We start from the raw sequence: 21,933 nt of genomic DNA, 5'->3' as shown, positions 1-21,933 counted from the left end.
TTTCATTTGCTATTTGTATTGACATTGAAAATTTTCATCATTTCATTATCATTTTATGATGTAAATCGTAACAACTAAAATTTGTTTTTTGATGTGTTTTCTGGCAGACTTATGGACCTTATGAATCTATGGTTATGATGTATATCATGTCATGTGGTATTTCTTAATGTGCTAGAAGTATAATCTTATTGCAGTTGATTATGAATTATGATTATGAATGTTCAGGAATGACAAATAGTAACTTCATAGCTATAATAAGTCTATCATTATGTATAACATTTTTTTTATGAAGAACATATTTTTTTATTTTTTACTTTTTTATTTTTTATTTTTCTTTATTTTCTGATTTTTTTTAATTAAAAAAAATAATTTATGATATAGTTATGATACATTATGATCTTTTATGGTACAACGTACCTTTGGTTAGACCAATACAGCTTATGATACATTTTTTACAACATTGTTAGGAATGCATTCATTTAGACCGAAAAATGAGAAAAGAGATACTTCAGAAAGCCACGTCCACAACAAACAAAACTAGAGATGAGCATGAGAATTTTGATACATCTCAATTTAAAGCTAAAATAAGTCAGCAATTTAACTTATCAAGGAAGAATAATCATATTTAATAAATATTTTTAACATAAAGAAGAATGCAAGTAGTACAGACTGCATGCCATGTTCCGTATGGATGAACTGGCGGTTGTAGAAGGCCAGATGACTTATTGTAAATAGAACTTAGATCAGATGAATTATTTTCAGAAGCCATGACTTTCCTTGCTCTCTCCAAAATATGCCTTTGTGCTTGAGTGTGGGTCTGCAAGAATAAAAGCAATATCCATCATATGTCTCCTTTACCAACAGCTGATGACTACTATTATCTATCTACCAAGAAAAGTCCATGAGAATTGGTGAAATATAGTTCAAAGATAAACTAAGTCAACAGATGAACGAAAATCTAATTAAACAAAATATCACAATACTACCTAGATATTTCTTGAAACTGAACCTCAACGTGGCAATGCATATTTTAATGATTTCTATTATTGTTCATTTAAAAATTTTTACGGGAGGCTGGAATATTACCTAATTGATATCAATACATGAAGAACAACTAAGGGATTATTACAGGAGAATAAAATATTACCTAACTGATATCAATGCATGAACAATGACCTATGTTGTGTGGACAGAGACACAGGCGTTAGTGTCGGACATGGACATGAGTTTCAGATACAATGAGTGTTAAAAAATTGGAAATTTGGACACGGCTATATATACATATATATATATATATATATATATATATATATATATACCTCATATACGACACTTGATGGTAGTCATCTAGGCCATCGATTTTAAGGAGGTAAGACAATGGAAATTAAGTTGAAAATATAGAAGTGAAGCTATCTTTTGAAGAGTCCAAAATAACTAAATAGCCTTCATAGGAGGAGAGAGAGAGAAAGACGAACCAAATGAGTTTCCTTAAAAGAAATCCCTCGTCTCTTTTAAGGGCATTTCCGACTCTTGCATACAGTTTGGCTTATATATTTATAACTTAATCTCCACTATCTGATCTCCTTATAATAGATGGCTTAAATGGTTTCCCTCAAAGTCTGGTACATAAGGGTCTGCCAGCTACATGTTTTTGACTTTTCGTATACAATTTACTTTTATCATGTTAAGTCTTATAAAAATCATCCTATGTCCAAGAACAGTCCAATGTTGTTGTGAAAAAACATATAAAAGTTGTACAATTTGGCTAGTTATGCCACAAAATGGTATGGTTTCGTGAAAGTCACCAACAATCAAAACAGTTAACCAAGTTCCGTTTTTTAACTCCCTCATCCTATTTGCATATTCAATCTCTCCCAGGACCATTAGTTCCATAGCTAACAGTTACTGTTAACTGAAAGATTTTGCCATATCAAAATCTGATTTAATTGCCACAATCATATTCTGCAAAAAACATAGGAAAGGAGAGAAGAGAATGCACCCAAGGGAGGTGTGGCAGCAATTAATCCAGCTCCCAACTCTAACTCATTATAATTATAAGCATGATTACAAGTTGGGAACACTGCCCTTTATACACCAATTTACAACATCGAATAAAGAAAACAATTTGGACATGCACTAACTGAGACGCATGCAATATATAGGATGTCCTTTGATCATGGTCCAGATCCAAAACACGGTCTATCACATCTTAACATTAACACGCTTTCTACAGATCATAACCATACAACAAGCAACAGATGAAATGGATCATACCCTTGGATCTAACTGCAGAGCTATCTTGAGGTAACATGAAGTTATTTCCTTCGTTTGGGTGTCAAAAGCAATCACATGCTTTTTTTTTCGCTTTTTTTGCATTGCAATCTTTGTTGTTCAGGTTGCAGTCCTATGTAATATCATTGCCAATTTCAACTTAAGCACAACATAAATGTCGGAAACATAAAATCATACTAAAAACAAATAGCTAAACATCATAATTGAGCATGTTCACTGCGTAATTTGTTTGCAATGCTTGATATGAAGAAATGCACTAACATTTAAAGGAAAAAAATTATATTGAGAAACTCTATTTTGTGATAATTGATGGTAAAAATCAGAAATTTTAAGTTTTATATAAGCCAAGTGCTGCCACTAGAAAATTCACCAAACATATCTAAAGAGCTAAGCAGGATAATGTAGCACATGAACATCAAGCCAATTAGTTGGACAGTCTGAACTTACCTGCATGCGAGTAACAATAACCCATATTGGATTTGTAACCAACACATTAGCGCAACTGCATGAACCAACACAATGGAGGATACCATAGATCAGACATGAAATTTCCAGACCAAAGATTTTATGCAAATGAAATTTATATTTGAAAGATTCATTTTATTCTTAGTCGTTTGGTCTATGATATTCAGATTTGTAATATTGTTGAATTTGAAATGAAAATAGAAGAAAGCTAAATGACATGGAAACACATTACTAAGGATAAACAGTTTCAATCTAATCAAAATAACATGCACAGATCACTAAATCATGCTTGGCATATTTCACCCACCCAGCCATGGCTGCAACCACCAACCAAGAAAACATGCCAACAGTACCATCTCCAAGGCCTTCCTTTTTCTGAGCAACTGCAATGGCTTCAGCCTTGTTTTTTAATACTTGGTAGAAGTAATAATAGATTCCCTGCAAAAAGAACATCAGGAGTAGTAAGCATTTTCAACATGAACAGATCTGTCTGTTATATATAAAACTTAGCCACGGAAAATAAACCAGCATGTCTCGTTTTTCCTAGATATTTTTTGGACAGAAATACATTTGAAGCCTGAACATGGATCACCATCATTGCCACAAATATCGTTCTCGGCAAGGCTTTATCAAGCATTTATCAAATGCCTGTCTTTCTTGGAAACATCTTGGGAAATTTTCCAAAACACAAAAAATTAGAAAAAAAACACAAAATGACAAAAAATAATAGAGAACTTTTATGAATGCGGTACTGATTTTCTTACAAATAATTGATGAAGACTGAAAACAGCTTCTAAAATGTTAAATTAAGCAAAGGTTTAACACTAAGCAAGAATACAGCATTAAATAAGCCTTGTTTAGGACATGGTCACAAATATCATTCCGGGTTTTAAATGGTGAGGTTTTTCTCAAATAAAATATGGTAAAGTTATTTTCTTGAGAAAATTTCAGGAAAATCTCAGCAAATTTAAAATAATTAAAAAAAAACTTAAAAGTAAAATGCAAAAATTAAAATTGGTAATAAAAACATAAAGAACATGAAAACACAAAAATAGGGAAAATATGAAAAATACGTGAAAGCACAAAAAAAATAAAAAACACGAAAAAAACACATTTTTCATGTTTTTCATTTTTGACGTTTTTTCATAAAAAGTGTTTTTTTGCAGTTTTTTTAGCTGACTTATTTTCACATTTTAAAAATGTTTTAAAAAAAAAAATGTTTTCTATGACCAAGATTTAGAGGCATTAAAGCTCCCATCTGATTTGTTTCTCTCTCTAACAAAGTAGCACTTTGGTTTCCCTTCCTTCACTTTTAATACCCTATTTAAAATATTATATTGACCTTAACCTCTTCACTTTATTTGCACAACTACCTCATTATGACTTAATAACAGGTTTGACTAGGTCCAGTGTCTTACTAGATCTACCATTGACTTCATTGAATGAATGCGATTAGGCATGCCTAAGGCCCATGTCGCATGGACATGGACACGGGTACGAGTGTCGAACACCGTAATCCATAAAAAAATAGTCACTTGTGCACGCCTCGATATATATATATATATATATATACAAATTTTGCAAGTAAAAAATGGCAAAATGCTAATTTACAATATGCTATATAATTAATTAATTGTTAAATAGTTTTATTTTGTCTCTAACAACTGTCGCAAAATGTACGGCCTCTTCGACCAAATTATTCACCGAAGTGGTTGATTCTTCTCGCTTTTCAAAAATTTGTAGCTTGTGGTGTTTACATGTTGTTGTTGTACCTCATGACCACTTCATGCATTATTGGGAGCGAAACAGAGCATGTTAGAAGGCAAGTTGAAGCACCCAAACTAATCGCTAGTTAATCTTCATATGAACCGATTGGAATGGTATTAGAACTAGTTGAGGAAGATATTTCTCAACATTACATACCTAGGAATCACTTCAAACTAATATTGTGTTTAAGAAATCAGAAGCGTTAGCCTTCTTGAACGATAATGTTTGTATATAATCGTCTTCGTTATCGTTTATTCCCTCATTCGTAGTAAAACTGAGGCAGCATATGGCGCGCACTAAAATCCGTCAAACCAAGTACCTAGATGGACCAATCCTACCCTAGGTCGTCGGAGTCTATTAGGTCGCCCACTTATGACACATCACCGTTTTTGCAAAAGACAATGGTCTAGGAGTTTATTCATTATAAAGTGAATACGAAAGGACACACCTGGGATGCAGCGGTTCCCAACAAAGAGGGCTTCAGCCCACTGTATAAACCTCCCCAACCTTCAGTTTTGATGACCTGCAAGTTAGTGGAATAGAAAGAAGAATGGGATTGCAACTTGACTTGCGTTTTGGGAACTAGGAATCGCTGCTCTATGCTAAGAGGGGCAGGGGAAATCTAAAATATAGCTTTCCCCAAGGGAGTTTGGGATGAAAATCGAACCTGGATGATCTCCGCCAGGGTTCCCTTGGAGGAGCGTTTGGGCTGCGTTCCAGAAGAGGAAGCGCGATCTCTGGCAACCCTTTCAGTCTGCTGCCGTGTGTTTAACTGCGTGGAGTCGAGGGATTGAGCTCAAAATGGACACTTTTACATATTTTCTGTGCCTTTTCTTCGTCGGAAAACGAGGCGAGGGTCTAAGAGCTAACCGTCTGGAGCGGGTAGGTGACGATTTGGGCGATGATTCCCCCTCCAGCTCCGGCAACCCCATTGGCAAGCGCGTTCGACATTGCCACCAGCAGCGCAGCCCTCTCCTCCCACCTCCAACCAACCACTTGCAACTGACGATTATGATGCACCGAGTCCCCGTGGCTGCCATCTGTACCAAAAAAAGGCCTCCGCTATGTACCGATATTGCTCCACCACCCGAGCGGCTGAGGCAGGCTGACCCTCTCGGAAGTGAGTTGCGTGCGCTCAACCCATTTACGCCGTAAAAACTGAAGGGAACAGAAGGGACACCTTGGTAATTAAAAAATTTATATATTCTTTTTTAGTACTTTGTGTAAAAAAAAAACAAAAAACTTAATCGTCAGGGCCCCTACTCGTAAGGTTAGAAATAGCAACCTAGTCGTCGGGTAAGTACCAACTAATGGCAAATTTGCCACACCATCCCACTTTAAGCTTTAGCATGATATCCGGTGGATCCTGATGTCATAATACTGGATCTTTATCTTTACAAGAAGTTTTCTTTTTTTTTTTGTTATGTAAATTGAGACTTGAGAGTATCTTTGTCATTATATACGCATTAGTAATAAGCAAAAAGATGACATTAGTGCCCTCCACCCTTCCAGTCATATAAGTATCCTTAAGTAACGCAGCTGGAAAGACCTCTCTAGTACAATAATAGATTTTTATAAGTTGCACAATAGAACCAACATTGTGCTCCTCCCAAAATTCAAAGAAGCCATATGTGTAGGCAATTTCCGATGCATTCCACTATGTAAGAGCATATATGAACTCATCACAAATATCATGGTCCTTCACATGCAATCTATCCTCTCTAGGATACTTGATGCTAGTCATGGAGCCTTCCTTACAAACAGACTAGTCTATGGTCAATTCATTTATCCTCAAGACCTCATTGACTGGCTTAGCAAAAGGCGCTAGACAGTTACTTGTTTGAAGATGGATTTTTTATGACAAAGTTTCCTGCCTTACTATTCGCAGTAGTCTACTGGCTCTTGGCTTTAACCTACAAGTCATGAAATGCAACACTACACACTACAATGCTCAGTCCTCATTGATGGAGAAGAGGAATGATGGTGTTAAGGAGCCAAACGCCTTAAGTGAGGGTGACCTCATTTTATCTTATGTATTTAATATTGTCATGGAGGTCATTAGTAGAAGTTTCAAAATCATAGTGGAAGATAAAAAAGATTAGCATTCCTATAATGCCCTGCACTGGTAGGCTTGGTATTACTTTGGCAGGTGATATTTTAATTTTCTCTAAAGGTACTTGGCATTCTATTTAGCAGTTTAACATCTTCATGAAGGAATTATAAGATGGGATTGGCCTTAGGGTCAATAAGGATATGATTAGTGGAATCCATAATTTCAGGGCTGTTAATTGAGTGAGGTGGGATGTTTGAATGTACAAATTAAGCTCTTTGTTGTGTGTGATTTAATAAATTTTGAGCAAATAGGGCTAATGTTATTTCGGGAATGAAAAATTGATGTCATGTCCAGAATTTTAGTTTGTGCATGTTTATGCGAAATTGCATCAATTATTCAGCCCTTAGCCATTTAAACTTGATGTTAACTAATGTGATCGTGCTTAGATGTTTTTTAAGTCTTGTGATTGTTTGTCGGGGAAATTTCATGTGTGTGTGTATATATATATACACATAGGAAGAGAGAGAGAGAGAGAGAGAAAATGAGAGAGCCGATAAAATGGAGAGAGAGAGAGAGAGAGAGAGAGAGAGAGGAAAGTTGGTAAAAGCCAGACCACTCGTGTAAGAGAGAAAAACCAGACCTATTGAAATTAATTCTTAAAATATTATTTTTTTGAAATCTAACCTTATAGATATGATCTTAAGAGTGATTTGATGAGAAACATATACTAAGTTAGTTATTTTCTTACCTAAATAATGTTTTTTCATAGTCGAAAGAAACATCAAAAAATGAGAAGTAAACAGATCATTTTTTTACAAAACTGACTTGAACTAGCATGATTGGTATTAAATTTGTGCTTATAAACACATTATAAAGTTCACATTTTGTTTAAAACATTTTTTAATATGAATTTAAAAGTCTGGTTTTTGTCCCTTACCCAATATATATAGTCTCATAAAAGTTAATAGCAAGTCACGATTAGTGGGATTTGAAGAAAATGTCACTAAACTTAAGTACTCGAGTTTTTAGCTAGGGATTTGTGAAAATTAATGAGCTAAGAGACAAAGGAAGACTTCAAATTGATCTCAATTCAGCCTCAAGGATTGTGTTGGGGTCGAATTCAGTTTCGTTTGGTGCAATAGTTGAAGTTGGGAATGAGAAATTGCATTGAAACCTAGCAGCAAGGATGCTCACATAAACGCTCGTAATGGGGTGAAACAAAATCATGTCGGGTTGAGGAATTGGCCTCCCCTCCACATGGCACATCAATTTTGACTTTGTCTATTTACTGTCATCAAATTGTGCTAGGAGTTAGTGTCAAACTAACCAACTCGAGAACTTATGAATCTAAATTTTTGCAGATGGACCCAAAACATCAAGCTGACCCTGAGTGAGAGGATTCAAAGCTCAAGTGACGTTTTTTGTTGTTTGTGGAGACATGAACTAGGTATGATGGCATTCTAGGCAAGTCCCTTACTAATTCTAAATATAAATTATATCAACCTCTAATTGGTGTGGACTCCTAGGATTATTGGACTATGAAAACAACGTTTCTTTGTTAAGAATAATGCATGAATTAGTGTTTTGTCTGACAAATAATTGATTGTATAGCCTTCATGAAAATGGTAAAATTCACATATGATAATGTCTTTCACATGCATGTAATGTATTGTCAGTTGTCCTTAACGAATTCATGAGGGCATAAATATGCTAGAAATATAACGATTTAGAACAACCTTAAGCTGGATATCGAGTTGAATATATCTTCAACCCTGACTATGCATTAGTAAGCATCCAAACATGATAACAGCTTGGGATAGTAACATGTCAACCACAGATAGAAATTTCTCTTTGTGGTTCGGCTAAGGATTTGTGTCCAATGAATGATGCAGAATCCCCTTTTCTTTGTGATTGTGAAATGATGAGTATGGAATAAATTAAATCGTGAAATTTACACTTTATTTCACTATTTGCTAAGTGTGTAAGTGTACTCTGTATTGTATATGGTTAATGCCTACCTTGAATGGTATGTCAAAAGGTAGGGTGTTACCCTTTGTGTATTGTTAAGCTATCTCTTAGGGCAACAATTGACTACATGACCTCTCAACGAATGTGTTTTGGGGTTGCTTTGGGCTTGAAGTAATTGAGTTGACTTTGTGTTTCTACCAAAAATATTGTGTATGTTGCTCAAGGCAATACATTTGGGATACATTCCACCTATAATGTTGGTCTTTCCTTTTTAGAGGGCTGGCGGTGCAAGGTGTCATATATCATTATGTGTTATGCTTGGAGCATTAGGCTCCTGCCTTCTCTACCTGGGTATCCTAGGGAAAATTGAACAACTCCCATTGGATTAAGTTCTTCCTTGAAAGGCTACTCTACTGCTGCAGTAAGTATGGATCCTTAGTTTTTTGGGTCACCGTTGGAATGGTCTTTCAACCTGAGGTCACTTGTGGCTGCATGCACCTATGCTTTGCACTCACAAGGGCTATAAATTGTTAACGAAAATGTGAATGAATGTATATTGATTAACAAAGAGTGTGCTAGTGTTGCATTGATGATGGATGAAAACTTACACAAGACAAATTATATAAAGTAGTGAAATATAATCTCTTGTGATGGTTGTTTAGACCCATACTTTTTTTACTACATGGAAAGAATTAATTGTTAGTTCAACATATAGCACATATCCATCTACACGTAGTTGTGGTAGTGATTCATTCTGCTCTTAGTTTCCAAATTCTAAACCCTTACCCTAGAGGGTTAGGTATTTGCCTTGTTTGTCATCATACTTTGAAGGCTCAGCCTTTGTTGTTTTTCTTTTTCAGGTCCAAGTAAACAATGGCAGCAGGTTGATTAGAGGGCGCAACTCACATTCTATTGGGAAGTTTTGTGCTTTGTTGTGCCGACACATCATGCCTTGCTCTTGTGGTCCATGGATGACATTGTTTTGGTTTGAAGCATCATTGTTTTGTTATGCAGTCATTTATAATCATATAAAGTCATTTTGTATACAAAAAAATATTTGTTGTGCATAAATAAAATACTCATCCCCATTCTTATTTTGAAATTGTAGCTCTGCATTGATTGTTATGTTGTCACGCCTTGATGTTTAGTGTTAAAAAAAATGATGAAAAATCAGGGTGTAATAGTATATATCTTCTCAAAAAATATGGTGCATTCATATTAAATATTTACGTCTATCATAAAAAATGTACTTCTACATAAAACGTTTTTCATAGCATTTTTTTAGCAAAATACATCTACATGTACATAAAAACACTATGGAATTGATAGCACAATGTTTCTCTTTTAGAGTGAATTTGAACATCTATGTGACCTATTGACAGATACTCTGTGTGACCTAGCAATTGCCATAAAGGGCATTCATGCATTTGTTCAAGTAACTTTGTCTGACTGTAATGGCAAAAAATTTGAGGTTCCACAACATTGTGTCCTCTATAGGCTGTAGGCTGCTGAAGTTTCATCATGCAATTAGTGACCTTCTCATTGCACTATGCCTCATCCTTTTCTCTTTTTTCACCTTTTGCAAACTTTGTATTGGTCTTTGGATCTCTTATGACCATGATCAATAGTAATAGACAATTTATGCTTGTTACTTCTTGCATTGTGGTAGGATCCATCAGCATCAACAACATCTACCATGGAGTTATTGAATAGAATGTTAACCTTTGGATGAATTTTCTCATCTAGGTCAAGAGTCATAGGTTTGGTTGCTGCTAATGGGGCCTTTCTCAGCAGTAACATCCAATGCACTAACATGCTTGAACATCTTCTTCCAAAACTCTACGACCTGCTAGAACATTTGTTCATTCTTTGAGACAAATTCAACAACCAACATTAAGGAGATATATAGTTGTCGGTAGTAGGAGGTAATGAAACAATTGCCATTGTCGACTACCTTAATACTGATGCATTTGCCCAACAACTCCCTCTTCACGTTCGTGCTCCAATACATTAGCAAGTAGTGTTTTAAGTATTTCATTGATGTTTTTGCGCATCAACACCTTTAATGCATGTTGGCAGAAGATACCACTATATCAAATTTCATGCATAAGTATTGAAGTATGTTTCCCTCTATGCTGCATGACACCTGGCTTGCCCCAACCAGATACATAAGCACATTGTCATCACATGCAATTTCCTCTAGTGGAGTGTTGATAGCTTCAACAAATTCACTCCTCAGCCACTCAAACACAATGGGTATGTACACTTCTGCAACATGTATCAACATCGTCACTCGAGCTCGACTCGTTTATAAACGAGCCAAGCTCGAGTTTAAACTTACACTCGAAACATTAAATGAGTTGAGTTCGAGTTGTAAGAACTCGACTCGTTTATGCTCGGCTCGGCTCGATTACTGAAAATCGTTTTGCTTAATTATATGAACCGGTTCACTGAGTCACCAAAACTGATTCACCAATTTAGGTTAAACTTTTTTGTTTATTTTGTTTTCATTTTTAACATTTTCGTTTCGACTTCTCCCTATCTCTCTCATTTCTACTGCGGTGGGAAGAGAGAAAGACACAGGGGAAGGGTTTCTTCCTCATCACTGCCGTTCTCCCTGCAATTGTGCCGCCTGGAGCTGCTGGCCATCTGCCGCCTGAATTCCCTCTTCTCTAACAAGGTTCCTTCTCTCCACCTCCCTCTCAATGTTTGTCATGTCTCAAGAACAGAGGTTGGAGCGCAGCCCCTAGCTCCTCCACCTTCACAGCCATTAACATCCTCCCTCCTCTCTCTATTGTGTCTAGAGAAAACAGGCGTCACAGCCCTTAACCTCCTCTTATCTCTCTGTCGTGTCTCGAGAAGAGGGGGCGTCGCAGCCCCTGATCATCTCCCTCCCCTCCCTACTGCGCCTGGAGCATGGCCGCACCGACTCACCGCCACTCTCTCTCCTCTCTACCACCCAACGAATGGCACAAAGGAAAAAAAGAAAGGGGCAAAACCCCTCTTTCCTTCTTCTTTGCCCTTCCACGCCCTCCCTCTCTCTCTCTCTCTCTCTCTCTCCCCCTCAGACTCCATCTCCACTGTGTGCTGAGTTGCTTCTGTGAAACCCTAGCCCGTATTTTTACCTGGTTGTTGTTTTGTCGTTCATTTGTGATTTTTGCCCTAGGACTTCCATTTTCTTTTCGTGCTTCCTCGCTGGGGATGGCGTTGGGGTTAGCCTGATAGTTGAACAAGTGAAAGTGGGTGGGTCAGCGTGAAGGTTTTTGCGTGCAATCGCCAGAGGGAAGATGGTGTCAGCCTGGGAGAAGGATATGGAGGAACAGCTTGTCAAAGCTAGGAATAAACTCTAGAAGCCACTAGCTAAGCTCGACGAGCTTCGTTGCCTCCTCGAGGTTGGTTTCTTCTATTCTAAACAAGTTAATCGAGTTAAGGGAGTCAAGTTTGAGCTCAACTCTATACAATCGAGTCGAGCTCGAGCTTGTGTCAGGGAGTCGAGCTCGAGCTGTAGCTCTATGAGCCGAGTCGAGTTTGAGCTGGGCAAGCTCGACTCGGCTCGTGTGCAGCCCTGCCTATGTAGCTCATTTCTCTTAGGGCACATTTGATGCCCTAGAAATGTACTGTTCAACGAGAAATATTATTCAAATTTTCAAAAAATTTCCATGGCAACAAACACAGAATTATTTTTTCAACCATTGAGGTCGATTTTGGAAATATGTTTCAGGAAACATATTTCCACTGAGAGAGGTGGAAATATGTTTCTGGTTTTTTTTTGCCCATTAGGGCTTCGTCCTCACTCATGCCTTCGTCATGCTCACACTCACGCCTTCATCCTCACAAAACAATCCAAACCTTTGTATCTATCTTTGTTTTTCGATTTTCAGCAGTAAACCTCTATAGATGTCGGTTCCTCCGCTTGCTGACCATGGAGCGAGCCATCGATGGGTTTCTCCTTTCTATTTTCCTTGTCCTGAAGAAGAAGGCAGAGGTTCGCCATTCCTCCCCCCTACCCGTCGCCGCCATGCTCAGGGGAGGTGTGAAATGCCTTCCTCCATCCTAATGGGCGACCACCCTCACAATGCCGGTAGGCTGCCGCTCGGTATCTTACTGGCGATGGGAGGGCAGCCAGATGCGGAGATGGGGGAGGCACCTCACGCCTCCCCTTTCTCTGAGTCGACATACAGGGGAAGAGAGGGAGGCGCTTTGCCTTTTCCTCTTTTTGTCGAGCGGTGGCAGCCGAAGCGACACCGGCGAGCCAGTGCCTGTGCCTGGTGCAGGCTAGCGCTGGTAAGGCAGCCATCGCCCTCTATTGGCTGCAATGGGGAAGAATCAGGGAGAGGAAGAGAGAATCGAGAGAAGGTGTAACGCTTTATGTTTTCAGATCGGGCTAGAGCGGGTCCAGACCCGGACCTGAAATCTGTTGCATGAGAACCCGACGCGAGGGCCTTTCTCCCTCGTCTTCCTCTCAGTTCCCCTTTGTTGCCTCTCATGCCAGCAAGAAGAAGAATAAGAAGAAGAAGACGGAGGTTGGTGCAGGGCGGCGATGAGAACAGCATGGCGACGCTCAGGTGAGGCCCGATTTCTCTCCGCCTCCTCCTTCCTCTTCCTTCTTCTCCTCCTCCCTCCTACGCAGCCTCTCCCTTCTCTATCAGCACCCTCCTTCTGCGGCTCTGCCCACACATTCTCTCTCTCTCTCTCTCTCTCTCTCTCTCTCTCTCTCTCTCTCTGCTTGAGTTCTCTCATCGTCTCATCTGTCTCCTCCTCACCATCTCTCCCATTTCTCTAGCTCGATTTCCCTCCCCTCTGCCTGTCTTTCCCCTTTGCCCGAACCCTCTCCCTGTTAGTCTCCCCTATATCTGCAACCCCTCAATCATGCACTCTCCCTCTGCACACTCTCTCTTTCCCGCCAGTTTTTCCTCACTTCGAGTGTCTCCCATCTTTAACTGAACCAACTCTTCACTGCGGAAGGTCCTCTTCTAACCTCCTTATTGCTGTTTGTGATTATTTTGGGGACACATCATTTTCCCTCATACTAGCGAGTTGAAGGCTTGGGAGGTGACGACGACAGTTAATTTTGGTTGTTTGGGGGATCACTTGAACTTGTGAGGTGGCTGCCGTGAGGACTGCAACAGCTAAGACTTTGAAATTGGGGTGAGAAAGACATAATCGAGCTTAGATTGTCGTATATTTTTTGTTGGAGCACATATAATTATTGTTTGAGCATGCTAGAATTAAGAATTGATGATTTAGAATGCATATTAGCGATGTTGCTATTTTGGGGGAAGATTATGACTATGTTGAGTAAGACAAGTGCCCACTTGTATGTTTATCTCTTTAGCATTATAAGTTGATTTTTGAAGCAATTGGGGAAACATGGCAGAAATTATTGTGGTGTGGAGAAGATTTAGAACCGTGATAGAGGTGCACGTACGTTGTGTTCGGGTATTGTAGGTATGTTAGGTTGACACCCCAACTAAGGAAGCAAGGGAGAAATGGATTAGTGATTGATTCAAATCGAAAGCGTGAAGCTTAAACCATTTGGCGATAACCTCTAGGGCTGAGAAGAGGCCTATTGGAGGGCTTTGTAGGTCGACACTACCCATCGACACCCTCTTGAGACGATGACATGTGTCTCAATGATTTTGTTTTATATTTGTATAGATTGCAAAACTAAACTAGTAGAGAATTTACCACTTGTGTATGTTTGCAGGTACACTGAGCACGTCCAGTACACCTTAAGCAACAAGACTTGAAGCTCGAGGCATTTTGAAGTGTTTTGTGAACACGCGACAGGTATGGCGGCATTTCAGGCAAATCCCTGGCGCCAACGTGTGAATGTGTGTTCCTAGGATCGTGGGATCCTAGGATTGTGATGCGATTGAATGATTATTTTGTGAGTGAATGTATGTATGCATGCGAATGATTTGATATATGATAAGCTTTGTTTTGAAAAACTATTAGAAGTTTGTTTTGAAAACTGTTACGCATTTGCATGTGTATGCTAGAATTGATAACTGCTTAGGACAAATGAGGTGGAGTATCGAGTCGAGTGTCTCCTCGACCCCAATTGTGCATTAGAAAGCATCCTAGAATGATAATTACCTAGGACAGCTACGAGCCAATCACAGATCAAGACTACTCTCTGGGATTTAGCTAAGTTTTGAAAAATGTAAATGATGTGTTTGATAAGATGTGAATTTTTATGAATGTGAATATTATGATTTGTTGCATATGTATTGCTGCGGACAATGATGCAATTGAATGAAATGGAAGGGTGGTTGTACCCGTATTGTTATGAAGGCTAGCTAATAATGTTAATGATATGTGTAGCCCTCGTGTGGAGACAATTGGAGGTATGGGTGCACTCGTGAAGTGAACCAACCTCATGAGCTAGCCAGTTATTTTGTGAATGCGTAATTATAATCATAATAATGAAAGAATAAGAGATGAGAGGCCAGTGGGATGTGTCTATGTGTTTGGGAGTTGCCCCGCCTTCGCCACTAGTCTCACCTGTTTGGAGCGCAGGCGGTGCAAGGTCCCAGGGTACTGTTGTGTGATGTGCTTGGAGCGTTCGACTGCCGCCTTCCCAACCTGGGTGTCCTAGGGAAGACTGAGTATCTCTCCTTAAAATTCACTCACCCATGGATGAGTGCTCTACCGCTACAATGGGAATTGATCCATACTGTTATGGCCCACCACAGGGGTTATCTCTTGGTTGTAAGCTGTCTGCGGCGTGCACGTGCTTGTGTTTGCACCCACAAGAACTGTCAATTCATTGAAGCTAATGAAAATGATAAAAATATAAATGAAATGTATGTGAATGATGTGCATGTTAATGAAATGAATGAAGATGATACTTTATGCATGTCTGACATGTGATGGAATTGTGTTATCATGGCCATTGAATGACATTTACATGTCGTGGTATATGTGAGGGGCCTTCTTGATAAATGGTGTGACTATGCCATGACACGACATGATGATAATTTGTTTTCATGATTTTGATTATCTCATATTTGAGCCCTACCTAAGAGGGTTTGGGATTTTCATGGCTTGTTGCCAGCGAAGGCTAAGCCTTTAATTGTTTTTTTTCTTTTTAGGTTTTGGCAGATCCGGGGCAGCAGGTTGATCAAATGACTTCACTCACATCCTACTAGAGAGGTTTTGGGTCCTTTGTAGTGTCAGCGCATCTTATTTTGATTTTATTGATGTCTTGTTTTTGTTAGGCATCAATTATATGATTTGGGACATTTTTGTCATACACAGATGTGATTTTGTATGAACTGAAATTGTTATATAAATGAAAGTTTGCTCATTGTTTCGAATGGCATAACTTCCTCCTTTTTGAATTGTTGTGTCGTCACACCTCAATGCTTTATGGTTAAAAAAAAATATTTGAGGGTCAAAAGGTTGGGGTGTGACAGAAGGAAAAAAAATGAAATCATTAAAAGATCAAACAACTTTAATGTTGATGACACACACCAACTATTTGATAAAATGACTGAGCGAGACGTTGTATTGTGAAACTCGATGAATAGCGGGTATGCGCAAAGAGGTAGATATGTAGAAGCTTTGGAGGTGTTTCAACTGATGGAAGAAGAAAGAATCAGATTCAACAAGTATACTGACAATGGAAATTCTATCAATCTAAGCAGCAAAGGGGGACGTTGAAAGAGGCAGAAAGATTCATAGTTATGTTAGGAACTGTAGTTTCCAAGACAGGACAATGTTGTGGTATGCAACTCCTTGGATAGATATGTATGGGGAATGCAAGAGCTTGGAAGAGGCTAGCACGTATTTGATGAAATGCCGCAGAGAGATATGGTTTCGTGGAACTCCATTATTTGTTGTGAGAAGTAACTGAAATCTGGAAATATGTTTCTTCTTCATCAAACTAAGAAACATATTTATGAAAATTTGTTTCTCAGTCATCACACACACATCAAAATCGGAATCGGAATGATTTTTCCTATTCATTTTTTTCAGGAGATATATTTCCAGAAATATTTTTCCAATTCTAGGTTTCCAGTCCATCAAACGCCACCTTAAGATTTTCCACAAATAACTCATGTTGCTTAAAAAATCAGAAGATTGTTAAACACAAATAGAGGTTTTAAAGGGTCACATGCATACTCTCAATCCTGTGCATGCTTATTATATATGCACAAAAAGATTAGCTACCATATGCAAGTGCCAACTTCTCTTTATTTCATTCCGTGATGATAGAAAAGATTGTTCGTCTTCTGACTTCAAGATGCACTTCTTGAAACTAGCCTTCTTGTTGAAAATGTTGCCTATATTGTTTGTACATTTTTCGTTGGTGTGTTGTCCACCACACTTGCACTATGGCCACTGACCCTGTTTGTCAACACAGCTTGTGGGTACACCCCATTGCATCACTAAACAGTGAAAACAACCAACCAATGCATTTTATTTTCTGGTCATACAAAAATGTGCCACTAGATACGCTGCTCTGGGAGTAGTGGTTCGTTCACACCCACAAACTGTGGAAATGCCCATTGTTAAGTGTTGATCTTTATTGTAGTGTCAAACACAAGAACATTGTTGAAGCATCGATAGTGATTATGATCAAGTATCTGCCAAAAACATGTTTGTTACATATCCATTTCATCCAATTAATAAAGATCACTATAAAAGCCAAGGTCCTTGCTCGACTTCTTTCACATGTAGTCTATGGTAGCATGTATTTCATCGCTTTTTATGTCACATTATCTCTTTCACTAGAGGTGGTTCCTTAGGTCAGAGGGAGTGAAAGGTACATTGTCAACCACTCAACTTGCCAATATAGTTGTACATCTGGCGTGGAGGAATGCTAGCGTTAGATGCTAATTCTCCAATGGTGGCATGGGCTCATGTTACTTTCCAATGTGACTTCAACATTCAAGCAATAACATGAGATGCCATGGGATGGTTGTGTCCGCTTATGAATGTCATAATAAAAACTTTGTTGTTTGCTAGCCTCCTTATCACCATTCTTGCAATGCACCTGCACCTTGAAGTTCCCTTCTAAATCTATTGGCCTTGCTCTCCTTCAGCCATCCCTCTTTCATACATACACAAGTCCTCCTTACAACAGTCGTGACTACCCTTCTTGATGTTAAACCCTTGGTGTAACACATAATTGTTGTAGGAGTTGAATACATCTTCCCTTTGAACTCCATTCCCTCACGTGGAGCCTTCATACCAGTGACAGAAGGATCCATTGCACTTTTTTCATGTATGCATGAACATATTGATACATTTTCCTTTACTTGTAGAATGAGTAGATCACTTGTGTTGTGTTCATGGGTAGGTGCATTTATAGGATCATCGCCCACTGCATTGTAACAACTGCTTACAATTTTCATTTGGCTTACATATTTGACCACTTGGTTTTTTCATCCATGTTGTCATCAACAAATAAAACTTCATTTGTAGGTAATGCTAGTGACAATTCTACATCTGATGTTGACAGAGTTAAACAATTCTACATCTGATGTTGACAGAGTTAACTATGTTATAATGTCTCATATCTTCCACTCGTCAACTACTTCACCTACAACATGTACATTCAAATATATATGTCAAATTATGCATGGCGAGGGGGTGCACAACATAAAAAGAGTTGTTATAGGCAGAACATGTCATCATAGTGCTATTACAACAATCAGTAGTTTGATGTAGGAAAAGCACCATCGATTATCATATTGTTATTATAGACAAATTAATTGCTAGCAATGCGTCACAAAGAGCTACGAGTTTTGGCCACTAGTTTGTTAATAGTTTGATTCCAACAAACACTTAAAATCTCAATGTTAGTGATGTGAAGTTGTGATACTTAAAGATATCAAATGGACATCAATAAAATATAGTCAACAACATGATATAGAAAAGGCACAACAAAAATCATATTTCTATTACAATATGAATCAATTGTTAACAATGTGCCACACTGCTAGACACCACATGACACTTATACATATCAATGCGGACATCAATAGTCTAATGCAAGAAAAGCACATTGTTTTGCTATTACACATTCTTATAAAGGGTCAGCTACAAGTATTTACTGAACTTCCAAACAAGAGAATATCTACAGAACTACAGTTTTCCATTTATTTTGCTCATTGATATTGATATTTTGACAATCTTCAGCTCTCATGATCAATCAATAACTTCAGCAACATTTAAAGTTTTGCTAAAATGTCAGAATGTATCATAATGTCATGTGGTATTAGCAAATAAAATTTGTGGGACTATGCACCATACTTGCCTGCCACCATCGATGACCAAGGCACACTTAGATCTTAGAAGGATGGAAAAGGCCATTTGCGTAACAAAGGCATAGATCTTTGATACACCAAGCCAATATTGTGTCTAATATTCAGTCTGAACATTGACTATGCTCTCTTAACTAAGACACATCCAAGGTGTGCATCTTGGATGGTGACAACTGGCTTAACCAAAATAAAAACGTGCAATCCTCACAAGTCATTTTGACAAAATCCTAAAAAAGAAACAAAACAACAACTTCCTAAACTATAACACTAAATAACGGTGGTAATTTATCCTTTTTTTTCATTGATTTGCTTGTGTGCCCTCACCTCCAACAAGCTCGATCAATGGACATGAGTACAATCTAAGCTCGTCGAAAATCATGGTTGTTGGCCAGATTTTGGTCAAAAAATAGAAAAGTACCGATTCATGAATGAAACTTAAATGAATCTAGATGGATGAAAACATGCTTACCAACTATATATGCAATTTTTTTAAGCAATGCATGACTAGACGCATGAATCCATATCACAAGACCAGAATCTACACATTGTTAATGATGCAAAATCACACATGTGAACTTACTATGAAACATTAATTAGAAAAATGAAACATAGTGAAAATCAAGTAGTCAACTACTCCTAAACTTGTGACTATAAAAAAATCATTCCTGCAACAATGAAGGAGATTGAGAATATCATGAAAATCATCAGAAGCACCAAGACACCTCTATGCACATGTCACATCAACGGATTATATGACAATGAAGAAAAATTTAGAAGTTAGCTAGCCGCTTACATTAACATACCACTGGTGCCACCTAAACTAAATGCCCTTGCTAAAATATGAAAATAAAAAAACATTAAACTATTAAGTTACTATCCTAAGCACAACATTAGCAGAATTAACATTAAGGGGTATTTGATAGCTTCATATTTGAAATCCTTGGATATGATGTAGTATGCTTTTGTTGATGTATCCATGATAAAATCTACGGTTCATCTAAGGATCTAAGGCCAACCTTTAATATCCTTATTTTACTTCTTTGTATTGAGATTTAACACCAGAAGGAGATTGTCTGACCTTAAATCCATGGTTTTCAAATCCTGAGGATCTCAAATTTGAGGCAATCAAACACACTATTGAAATGCAGAGTTAATTCAAAAAAATAAAAGGAAATGAAGGAAAATTAAATAAACATATAACTTTCCTAACATCTATATTAGTCATAAAGTAAGAAAGGGAATTGGCTGGTGGAATGAGGATGCGACAGACTTCTCTTTTACATGTACTATTACAAAAATATACATACTAATAAACATAATACACATATTTTACAACATATAAAAACACTACTAATCTGCACCTTAGACAACAAACATGACACCAAAAATAAGAAAAAAAGGCCAATGGTAGGTTGGAGAAGAGACAAGAAGGGAGATCATCAAGTGGATAGCATCCGTTGGCAGCCTTCTTTGCAGAAATCCCAACAAGCTACGAAAACCAATGTCTAGATCTATAAAAATATGAAGGAAAGCAGCAATCAACATGTTGAAAACAATAAAATAAGAAGAAAAGGCATGTTTCTAGACACAACCTTAGGAAAAATTAAAGAGAGGAAAAAACACCTACCAGTCGATGCTCCAACAAAACTTAGATAAGGAAGACTCAAACTCCATGATATGAGGCTCCAAGAGAAGGCTCTCCAATGTCACTCCTTGTTGCACCAAATTTGAAGATGCCTCTCACCTTATCCCTGGAAGGGGAAGATAATGGAGGGGTGAAGAGCTGCCTTGGTCGTGAGAATCCCTGATCACACCGATGAATGTGCATCGATAGGTAGCAATTTGGCCTACATGCATCAAATTATGTATAAGCGAAAACAGTGAAATAATGAAGCAAATAATACCATGAAGATGTTATATCAGTGGAATCATCTTGACATCACCAATTGAGGTCATTTCTTCGTCTTCTTCCCATAGTCCAATAAATAAGTCAATTGGTCAAAACTTCATGTAGTCCATCAAGACCTTTCCAACATGCAATAACAATGTGACATTGTAAAACCCAAACCAAGTCAACCATTGTAAAATTTGGTTTGGATATTTGAAGAAGACAAAGATTTAGAGGAACAAGCAAAAACCAGTTTTACCTGAAAATGGCCCAAGGGTTGTAACATATCTAGTCGAGGATGAAAGTCCGGTCTTCAGTTTAATTCTTATAAGTGCTATTCTTTTGGACTACAAACAATGGCAGACACTACTCTCAAGTTGATGAGAATAACTGTAAGGTCACCCATGTCATGAAGCAACCTTAGACCTCATGGGTGGGGGGAGGGGGTGCTCTCGGCATCTCATCGAATCACTAGTTTTACCAAAAAAAATCTCCAAGAAAAACAGGTTTTTCATGCTTTTACAAACCAGGCTTTGTTAAAATTAGGTATGATAGAAGTCAATTTTGATATCATCCAAATGAACCTGAAATGGTGTTTTGGAATGGAAGCCAATTTAGACTATCATCTAAATGCCCTTAATCTCTTTAGTGGTTTAAATGGTAGTCACTTAATTTGAATTCAGCTCATTTTATTAGTGAGACTACCTCTATCATTTGTTTAGCACCCAAATGCTTACAAGGGCGTGTTTGGCAAGCATGGATTCCACTGTGGAAGTGTATACTAGCGTTCATGTACTAAAATCATTATTCAGTTATGACGGATGATTATTTCGCATCATGGTCTACATTCAGTCGCAATCATTTTTGTTTGGAGCGAGCGACTAAGTTTGTCAATGTTCAAATCTGTTGGAGGCCTCTGGTATTTTTTTTCCACTATAAAAAATTTCTTCCACCGTAATCAACAAACACTGAATAAAATTCTTAGCATCAAAATCCTTATCAGCCAAACACAACTCCTTTTGGAATGGGGATACAAATCCCAGTTGGACTGATTCCAGGATTAAATCCTGGGATTTTGCCAAACGCTACCTAAAACTATATTAAAACTATATGTCGCCGCAAATTGTATGCAGCCCGCTAATTTGGAATTTTTTTTACGCCGCCGCCGACACAGCAACAAGACTATCCGTATATCCGTTTAAAAAACATACGGAAATTTCTGA

General features: G+C 38.0%; 1 protein-coding gene and 1 long non-coding RNA gene across 4 annotated transcripts in view; one reads left to right on the top strand and one right to left on the bottom strand.

The window, feature by feature from the left end:
• The window catches only part of LOC116255768 (peroxisomal nicotinamide adenine dinucleotide carrier-like), a 64,756-nt gene extending 59,149 nt beyond the window's left edge, over positions 1 to 5,607 (bottom strand). For all 3 annotated transcript variants that reach the window (XM_050078384.1, XM_031631754.2, XM_031631755.2), the window contains exons 1-6: positions 5,395 to 5,607; positions 5,192 to 5,296; positions 4,973 to 5,047; positions 3,065 to 3,195; positions 2,740 to 2,794; positions 671 to 817 (exon numbers count right to left, since the gene is read on the bottom strand). In XM_050078384.1, the coding sequence (XP_049934341.1) occupies positions 671 to 817; positions 2,740 to 2,794; positions 3,065 to 3,195; positions 4,973 to 5,047; positions 5,192 to 5,296; positions 5,395 to 5,475 (594 nt within the window). In that variant the 5' untranslated portion in view covers positions 5,476 to 5,607. The remainder of the gene's footprint in view (positions 1 to 670; positions 818 to 2,739; positions 2,795 to 3,064; positions 3,196 to 4,972; positions 5,048 to 5,191; positions 5,297 to 5,394) is intronic.
• On the top strand, positions 5,571 to 10,774 carry LOC116255770 (uncharacterized). Its single transcript, XR_004172956.1, has 3 exons — positions 5,571 to 5,708; positions 7,939 to 8,024; positions 9,406 to 10,774. It is a non-coding gene; the product is annotated as an uncharacterized LOC116255770 (long non-coding RNA).
• Positions 10,775 to 21,933: the final 11,159 nt, after the last annotated feature.

This window comes from Nymphaea colorata, chromosome 6 (assembly GCF_008831285.2).
Source record: "Nymphaea colorata isolate Beijing-Zhang1983 chromosome 6, ASM883128v2, whole genome shotgun sequence".
Taxonomy (NCBI): Eukaryota; Viridiplantae; Streptophyta; class Magnoliopsida; order Nymphaeales; family Nymphaeaceae; genus Nymphaea; species Nymphaea colorata.
Note: the sequence above shows the minus strand (reverse complement) of the source record. Positions and strands in the feature narration are given on the sequence as shown.